Source organism: Oncorhynchus nerka, linkage group LG13 (assembly GCF_034236695.1).
Source record: "Oncorhynchus nerka isolate Pitt River linkage group LG13, Oner_Uvic_2.0, whole genome shotgun sequence".
In the NCBI taxonomy this organism is placed as follows: domain Eukaryota; kingdom Metazoa; phylum Chordata; class Actinopteri; order Salmoniformes; family Salmonidae; genus Oncorhynchus; species Oncorhynchus nerka.
This window is the reverse complement of record NC_088408.1, coordinates 47,725,122-47,734,425: the sequence shown is the minus strand read 5'-3', so window position 1 is coordinate 47,734,425 and position 9,304 is coordinate 47,725,122. Positions and strand designations below refer to the sequence as shown.

Here is a 9,304-nt window from a genome sequence, read left to right as displayed (position 1 = left end):
TCAGCAAAGAGTCAGTAAAAAGTGCTCGGTGTAAAAGAGGAATGTAATTTAACAATAGACTTGTGATATCACACACTAAAACAGCATACCATTTGTTATGGAAGTTTTATGGGGGTCTATTCATCATGAAAGATCAGAGTACTGCATAAACCTAAAATTCAATAATATTGATATTTCTACCAATCAAAGTTGTTTATCATAAAAGCTAGCACATGCACCATATCCCATGAAAGATGAAAGCAATGGATGGAATTACACTGACAGTCATATTTATGTAAATGGCCTCTACTGGAGACATGACATGAACACAAAATGAATGCCGGAATGTCAGTAAGGAAAAAGTCATGGTCTATGTATGAATGGAGTCCATCAGCACTGAAAGTGGAAGCATAAAAGTTGAATTTTAGATTTCAGCATAAACATAATGCCGAAGGTGATTAGCAAATAAATTATACTAGTTACATGTATCACACAAAGTTGAGACATTAATGCCTTCAATACAACCCTAATACTATAAGTAACCATATATGTTAAAGGTGAATAACTTCAGTTTCTGAAATCATTAAAGTTCAATGAATTCCTGATCACACTTAATAAATTAGAATGTAATTTAAAAAGCTGCAGTATGTAACTTCTAAATGTCAAGTGCTATTTCTATGATATTTTACTTTTGGTTTTGTGCACCAGCTGAAAATACAATATCTTTGGTTATGTAAAATATAGTGGTTTAGATGGTACAGTGATTCTCTACACTATACTTGCTTGTTTTGTCACAAACTGAAATTAAGCAAACTATTAGAGTTTTAGCAACCAGGAAATGGAGTTGCAATTTCTGCTTAGTGGGTCTTTCAAGAGGGGATGGGTTTGGTTGTCCTTTGTTGCTGGATCTTGTGAGCCCATCATATCTTTAAGTGTGGGCTGAGGTACTGTTGCTGATGGCGACACTGCCGACTAGCCCTCTCTTCAATAGGGATGTAGTTCTTGCTGAAACACTTCCAGCACTGTTTTGATGGAATGTACACATCTCTGAGACATTCAGCTCATGATGTAAAGAAAGACCTCAGTGGCTTTGGCGGTGTAGCAGTCGACGGTGTTTGGGCAAGAGTCCAGGCTGCAGCGAAGCAGTCTGGGAACGTCAAAGCCACTGTAGAGGAAGTAGAAGGCCAGGAGGGAGCCCACCTCGAAGGTAGTCTTGAAGACGAGGCTGATGATATAGAGCAGGCCTCTGTTTAGTCCTGCCTTTGTCCTCATAGAGCTTCTTCCCATGCCTCCTCCCTCTCCCTGTTCTCGCGGTAGGCCACATGTAGAGCCACCAACAGGGAGCGAGTGGACACCATGATGAGCTGGAGGGCCCACATGCTGAGATGGGGAAGAAATGTTCGAAACACATGTTCTCACTGCCAGGCTGCTGGATTTTGCGTACAAAGTCCTTGTTCTCGTCCTTCCAGACATGCTCAGCAGCCGCCACGTACACAAGGATGCGGAAAATGAAGACGATGGAGAGCCAGATGCGCCCGATGACTGTGGAGTATTTGTTCACCCCACTCGGGATGTTTTCCAGAAACCCCCAGTTTGACATTCTCTAATTACATGAGCCTGTGGAGGATCGCAAAACTGTAGAAAGCAGCATACGTCCCAAATGGAACCACATTCCCTACATAGTGCACTACTTTTGACCAGGCTGTTCAAAGGTAGTACACTATGTACTCGGGAATAAGCTGCCATTTGGGACAAAGCCCTGTAGATACAAGGCCAATACTAAATTCTGCCTGTTATGAAGTCATCTAACAATAGAAATCGATTACAATCATACATAGGACATAGAGTTCTACTGTAGTTTTTTTGTTGCTCTGTGGCTACATTTCTCATTTCTAAATTCACCATTATGCTCTCCACTGTAAATAGAAAAAAAGTATTATATATACTTGTTAACACTGTAGGCTACTTACACATTACAGTGTAATAATGACAATGTTATGTAAAGTGTAACCCCCCAAAAAAAAAAAAAAATGGAAAGGGCAAATATCAAGTTGATAATATCTGTGTAGGAAGGAATATGTTCCTCTTTAATAGGCGTGTTGCACTTTTTTACAATGAGAACTTCTACTGGCTCTGTATTTCCTGGGTAGCCGTACAGTAGCATCATGTATAAATGAGTTACCCTTTTACAAAAACCGAAAGCTTATATATTTTCTATTACTCTCAGGTGAAAAAAATGCCATTGATTTATTTCAAGCACTCAACTTGATCTGTGATAGTGTGCATTTTCCAGTAGCATAGATTAGATAGGTTTAGCCATTTTAGGATCACTATTATGTTCAGACAAATACAATATTGAAAGAAAATAAAACAATTAACTCACAGATTAAGAAACCGGCTATTGCAGTTTTTTTTCTGTTTCTTTCAGGCGCCAATTTTCTGATGCTTGCTACTGCAGTCGATTTCCACGTTAAACACACCTGTCAAAGAGGCCACACCTATTTGGTACGCAGAGGGCTTGTTATTTGGATATTCTATTGCGGACGAGCGGCACTATAAAAATCCTTAGCATAGTTAATTAAATGTACCCTGTATGTGTATTTTTCTATTAAGCGTATATGGCCTATCATTATCTTTATTAGATTGTAGGTTTAACATTAAAGACGGTTTCTGAAGGTATGTTGAGCAATGTGACAAAGGTAAACAAAAAATAATCCTAAATTGAACACGGTCTATTTTCAAATATGCCGTTAGATTTATAGCCTGTAGCTACCATTCATGAGTCAACCCATTCATCTGCATTCATCTGTCGTCAACCCAACAGTTTGTTTTGGGACAGAGAGTATAACCATGGTCACATTAAACACACATGGGACTGAACATCAGTGGTAGGAAATATCAGTCAATGAGTTCAAATTGTGTTGCTGAAAGAATAAAAAAAGTCCTACAGAATTGTATCCAAGTTAAATTGTTTTTTGAATGTCCCTTTCAAGTGCTGACTTCTGTGTGGCCACTGGTCATTATTTTTTTTATTGTCATTCCAGGTGTCCTATGACTTGACTATTAATAATGGGTCTTCACTTTTCTCCCTGTGTAAGGCTAAATAGCTATTAAACTTTTTTCTGAATACAGGGAAATAAAGTACAATTGTTTATGCTGAGTCTTTGGTATAGGCCACTGTAACGCTAAATGCCGAACCAAAGGCTGTTCCACATACTGTCGAAACCAGCCTGTGCCGTAGCAGTGTACTCCATCCACGCGGTGGCGCTGTATAATTGTATCATACAGACATTTCTTGTTGCATTCGTTGACTGTTATGACTTTCAAAACAAATGGACGTTTTGTGCATGCGCTTTTGATTGCTCGGGAATGTTTTCCATCATCAATAACGTTTCCTCAAACGCTTTGCACTCTTTCATACAATAGAGTTGCATAAATAAAGACTCAACATACTTTTGCAATGGCATCTGGAAACGATAAGGATGCCCCGAAAGAAGGGAATTTCAGGATTCCTGGCCTGAGGGGAGCGAAGACCACCACACTTTTCCGAGCTGTTAACCCCGAGCTCTTCATTAGACCAGTAAGTAAGGCTGATGAACTCCTCGGCTACAATTTTATTAGGTACATAGGAGTTTGTTATCAGTGTCGTCTGTTGTTCACATGTCATTACATTTGTGGTTTATTTATTTTACAGAACAAGCCTGTGATGGCCTTTGGACTTGTAACTATCACCTTGTGTGTGGGCTACCTGGGCTACCTTCACGCCACCAAAGATAACGACCAGCAGCTGTATGAAGCTATTGACAGTGAAGGGGAGAAGAACATGAGGAGGAAAACCTCGAAATGGGACTGATCCCAGCAGATATGCAATATATCCTGAACATTATTGTAGGGAAATGGCATGGGCGGAAAGCAATGGATCTGTGTATAAAATTATTATGGTTATTAAATATTGTTAAAATGAGGCAATAGCTGTTGGATTCAGTTATTCAACTATTGAAACAACAATTTACTTTAGAGAATAAATACAATAAGGTAAGCCTATAGATGATTCCACGTCAAGAAAGAGGACACAATAGGATGCATCACAATGAGTTTTTCCTTTTTCAGATACATGCATTTGAAGTCAGACGTTCTTATTAAAAAAATCTTCTACAAAGCAGCATTTGAAGTACTTTAAACAGTAGCTAGTTTTAAATAGAGCAAGATATCCCACCCTATGGGTTGGGAGATAATACTTCAATCATTATTTACTTTGTGAGGTGAGGTCCAGTGTACAAGCTAAAATGGACAGAGTCAAAGAGCAAGGGAAATTCCCAACGTGGGAATAGAAGCTTCACAGAATCCTTCCTGTGTCTAGAGGTGAAAGACGAACTGCAAGAGAGCGAGAGCCCACAAGCCGTACTCACAGCTTTGTTTGGCAACACTGATAAAGCTGAAGCAGTTGAGTACTCACTCAAACCTCATTGGTATGTCCAAACCCCCTTTATTAGATTCACTCCAATGATACTACTTATCAATGATAGCAGTCTGTAACAGATGTTTAAGCGACTATCACATTGAATTGTATATAAAAGAGAAAACATACACCAGTATTACATGACCGAGTTTCAAAATGAGAAGGAGAAGTGTATTAAAGCTGCTACCGAAGAGGCGTGGTGTAAGGTAAAAACTACGGTTTGCAACTGCACATGGGGATAAAGATCGTACTTTTTGGAGAAATGTCTGATGAAACACAAAATAGAACTGTTTGGCCATAATGACCATTGTTATGTTTGGTGGAAAAAGGGGGAGGCTTGCAAGCCAAAGAACACCATCCCAACCGTGAAGCACGGGGGTGGCAGCATCATGTTGTGGGGGGTTCTTTGCTGCAGGAGGAACTGGTGCACTTCACAAAATAGATGGCATCATGAGGGAGGAAAATTATGTGGATATATTGAAGCAACATCTCAAGACATCAGTCAGGAAGTTAAAGCTTGGTCGCAAATGGGTCTTCCAAATGGACAATGACCCCAAGCATACTTCCAAAGTTGTGGCAACATGACTTAAAAACAACAAAGTCAAGGTATTGGAGTGGCCATCACAAAGCCCTGACCTCAATCCCATAGAAAATTTGTGGGCAGAACTGAAAAAGCATGTGTGAGCAAGGAGGCCTACAAACCTGACTCAGTTACACCAGCTCTATCAGGAGGAATGGGCCAAAATTCACCCAATTTATTGTGGAAGGCTACCCAAAACGTTTGACCCAAATTAAATAATTTAAAGGCAATGCTACCAAATACTAATTGAGTGTATGTAAACTTCTAACCCACTGGGAATGTAATGAAAGAAATCAAATCTGAAATAAATAATTCTCTCTACTATTATTCTGACGTTTCACATTCTTAAAATAAAGTGGGAATCCTAACTGACTTAAAACGGGGACTTTTTACTTGGATTAAATGTCAGGAATTGTGAAACTAAATGTAAATGTATTTGGCTAAGGTGTATGTAAACTTCAACTATATATACTGTATTTTATACCATCTATTGCACCTTGCCTATGCTGCTCGGGCCATCGCTCATCCATATATTTTTATGTACATATTCTCATTCACCCTTTTTAGATTTGTGTGTATTAGGTAGTAGTTGGGGAACTGTTAGATTACTTGTTAGATATTACTGCACTGTCGGAACCATAAGCACAAACATTTTGCTACACTCGCATTAACATCTGCTAACCATGTATATGTGACAAACAAAATTTGATTTGACCATAATTATTCCAAATAATGAGTAAGACATGAGGAATCTAATAAAATGACCAAAAGCCACCCATGGACTCCCCCAACAACCGTACAGTATCAGTTCTCTGTCCGACAAGTAGTATGGAGCTGCGGCTTGGAGTAGTGCTTCTTCATCCATTGTAATGTATTCCCTGTGAATCTGGTGATGTTTTTCCACCCCAGTATCAGAGAAATTTGCAATTTTGAAGTTACTTGCATTACTTACCATAAATTAGTGTGAAAGTCACAGGTTTTGCCCAGTATATGCCACTGCTCCTCCTACTGCCACACCCTTTAATCAAATTTGATGGTTGCTTGTACTTTATTAAATGGATCACGCAACTTTGGGTAGAAAACCCACTAGCTTTTGCTCTTGATAAAATAGTCTGGTCATCCTCACAATTGAATTCCTCCATGAAAGCATAAACAGCAATGTAAAGCGTTAACATTGACAGACATAATATTTATTGAATACACCATATATACAAAAGTATGTGGACACCCCTTCAAATTAGGGGATTTGGCTATCAGCCACACCTGTTGCTGACAGGTGAATAAAATCGAGCACACAGCAATGCAATCTCCATAGACAAACATTGGCTGTAGAATGGCCTTACTGAAGAGCTCAGTGACTGTCATCGTGGCACTGTCATAGGATGCTATCTTTCCAAGTCAGTTCGTCAAATTTCTACCCTGCTAGAGCTTCCCCAATTAAATGTAAGTGCTGTCATTGTGAAGTGGAAACATCTTGGAGCAATAACTGCTCAGCCGGGAAGTGGTTTGGCCACACAAGCTCTCAGAACGGGACCGCCGAGTGCTGAAGTGCGTAAAAATCGTCTGTCCTCTGTTGCAACACTTTTTCATGGTTTGAGCTAGGCCCCTTAGTTCCAGAAGGGAAATCTTAACGCTACTGCATACAAGTCATTCTAGACGATGCTGTGCTTCCAACTTTGTGGCAACAGTTTAGGGAAGGCCCTTTCATTTTACAGCATGACAATGCCCCTGTGCGGAAAGGCGAGGTCCATACAGAAATGGTTTGTCGAGATCGGTGTGGAAGAACTTGACTGGCCTGCACAGAGCCCTGACCTCAATCCCATAATAACACCTTTGGGATGAATCGGAACGCCAACTGCGAGCCAGGCCTAATCGCCCAACAGCCGCGCCTGATCTCACTAATACTCTTGTGGCTGAATGGAAGCAAGTCCCTGCAGCAATGTTCCAACATCTAGTGGAAAGCCTTCCCAGAAGCATGGAGGCTGTTATAGCAGCAAAGGGAGGACCAATTTCATATTAATGCCCATGATTTTAGAATGATATTTTCGAGCAGGTGTCCACATACACCTCATGACCATGACTATGTGAACCCTATACATTAAAATGTCCAATATGGGCACAATCAAGTAGCTTCATTTCTGAGATTAAATTAACAAAATCATGTTGGATGAATGCTAATGTTCTGTTTCTAACTATAGAAACTATTTCAGAACAATCTGTGATGGTAGGTGTTCCATGGTAGATTAACTGAATCTATCTGGAGAGAGGAGTACGCAGTCAGTGGCCTTTTCTCATTTGGGGAAAAAGTCTGCCCTCCACCCTCTCTCTGTCCTCTCTCTGTGAGTCGGAAACCGAGTGGTCGAAGAGATGCCAATTCGTTAGTAGGTGAACGGACGAGTCCTCCCCTCTAGCCACCTTTCATCAGTATAGTCATGTGGGTCCTTGTGGAAGAGTTTTGAAGTCTGCCACACCCCCTTTCAATCTTCTTCTGTTTTGTCTAAGGAGAAAAGTGTGTACACATTTAGAACGATAAGTAGCAAATTGTTTTAAAATGTCTTGCACATCTAACTTAATTTATCACTTTACACTTATTTTGGGATTCACCCCGTAAATGGCATTTACTGACGTGCGAGTGAAGGAGTCTCATTTCATACAAGCGCATTTTCGTCCATGTTTCCTCTTCTCGATTTACCTTTTTCAAAAGGAGCTGAGAGAGGACTGAGGAGAGGAGACAGGAGTTGAGCAAATCCAATTGAGAAAAGGCCAGTTATTCAACTGTCATCCTGTATGGAGATCTTTCATTCATTAATCCATTCATGCGTTTCAGTGATGCAGCCCCAGAGCCATTGTTTGTTACCTTGGTGAAGCTTGCAGAATTGCAGACTGCAATCAGTTGACCTCATTACCAAGTGAAAGGCAGCCCCCTCTCACCATTTGGTCATATTCACTCGTTCGACTGGGCATTCATCCATGTTGACAGTATTCATTAGTACTTTGAGGGTAGTCTGTTTTGGGACGCTATATTGCACATTCTTGGCAAAACAATCTGTATATTTTTAGCAGGTTATGGCTGTATATTTGGGTTGTATTTTGCGTAATTGGTTTGTGGTTGTACAACTTAGACAAGTATATGAATAATGCTTTTCTGATGCAACAGGACTGACATACATTTTTTTTTGTTACCTACTTTATAATCCACCTCTGATTTTTCCCTCTAACGTCTCTTCTTGGACTGTTGTTTATGCAGGAGATTGATGCCTTTGTCCAAGAGTTTCTCTCAGTGGTCCAGAGGCTCTCGTCGTGTATTTCCACCCTGCAGACACTCTCCAGACAGCCTGTGCCCTCTGCCTTCACCGAACTGAGTGACTTCTGTTACAGCAGCGAAGCCAAGTTCCAACTGCTGCCGAGGTGAGGGTCTCCATTTTCACCACTGCTCTCTCTTTCAGTTGGACATGACAAGGGCCTACTTTGGGTAGTACAGGTGTAAGCTGAGTTGATCTGCACCTATAGCGCTGCTCACTTCTGTCAGGGTTGCGTCAATTCGAATCTGGTATCAGGATAAATATGACAATGAGTCACCGATTGTATGCTATGCATTTTTTATTAGCTAAGCAATAAGTGGTAAATGCAATTTTCGTATATACGGGTTCTCTGTCCCACCTCGCAGGGCAAAACAGAGAACTGACTTGTTCTTGACAAAGATACTATAAATATACTCTGACAGAAATAGTTGAGTAGAGACCCGGCGTGGTTTAGACTCACCCAGCCTATCGTTGATTGTTGGCACCTAGCTGGTCCCGGCCCCCGGGCGCTCCAGTTGAGAGATGTAACTGTTGCTGTGTAGAGTATCTATGCACTCATGCTCGATACCGTTATCTCGCACCTGGCTCCTGTTATCTGTTCTCGCAACACTACGTTCTGAATGTGCCCCCCCAACTCATTGCACAGGTCCTGTCTTAATGTTATTCTGTATTTTTCCCTCATGAGAAAGGCCCATGGCCCTGAAACTGTTAACAATGTTTCAAGTCAGCTATGTTGCATAACACATACATACATCCACACAAGCCAACAGCAGATAATATTCAATCACATATATGGTAACGGGCTATAGTGCATAACACAGAATCCTCATACTTACCTGCCTCTCAAGTTGCAACGCCTGGTGAATGATCTACCTGTGTAGTTCCATGAATCTAAGTCCTCTGCCCCTGTATTGACCGAGTGCCTGTGTGTTTTATAAAGTTGTTGGAATGGCTGTTTTTGTGGTGTAGGGAGCTGGGCTTGGA

General features: G+C 40.8%; 1 protein-coding gene, 1 long non-coding RNA gene and 1 pseudogene across 3 annotated transcripts; 1 reads left to right on the top strand and 2 right to left on the bottom strand.

Annotated features, from left to right (window-relative positions):
- Nucleotides 1-29: 29 nt before the first annotated feature.
- LOC115139600 (gap junction beta-7 protein-like) lies at nucleotides 30-1,644 on the bottom strand (annotated as a pseudogene).
- A 1,640-nt stretch (nucleotides 1,645-3,284) lies between these two features.
- LOC115139601 (small integral membrane protein 8) lies at nucleotides 3,285-3,944 on the top strand. Its single transcript, XM_029677159.2, has 2 exons — nucleotides 3,285-3,559; nucleotides 3,674-3,944. The coding sequence occupies exons 1-2, from the start codon at nucleotides 3,440-3,442 to the stop codon at nucleotides 3,830-3,832; spliced, it is 279 nt and encodes a 92-aa protein (XP_029533019.1). The 5' UTR covers nucleotides 3,285-3,439; the 3' UTR covers nucleotides 3,833-3,944.
- Nucleotides 3,945-6,177: 2,233 nt separating this feature from the next.
- On the bottom strand, nucleotides 6,178-9,294 carry LOC115142860 (uncharacterized). 2 transcript variants are annotated; one of them, XR_010465578.1, is made up of 4 exons: nucleotides 8,781-9,294; nucleotides 7,876-8,565; nucleotides 7,645-7,736; nucleotides 6,178-7,515 (listed from the first exon to the last, which is right to left on the bottom strand). It is a non-coding gene; the product is annotated as an uncharacterized LOC115142860 (long non-coding RNA). The 2 variants fall into 2 exon arrangements; XR_010465577.1 differs by having other exon boundaries at nucleotides 7,645-8,565.
- Between the last annotated feature and the right edge of the window lie 10 nt (nucleotides 9,295-9,304).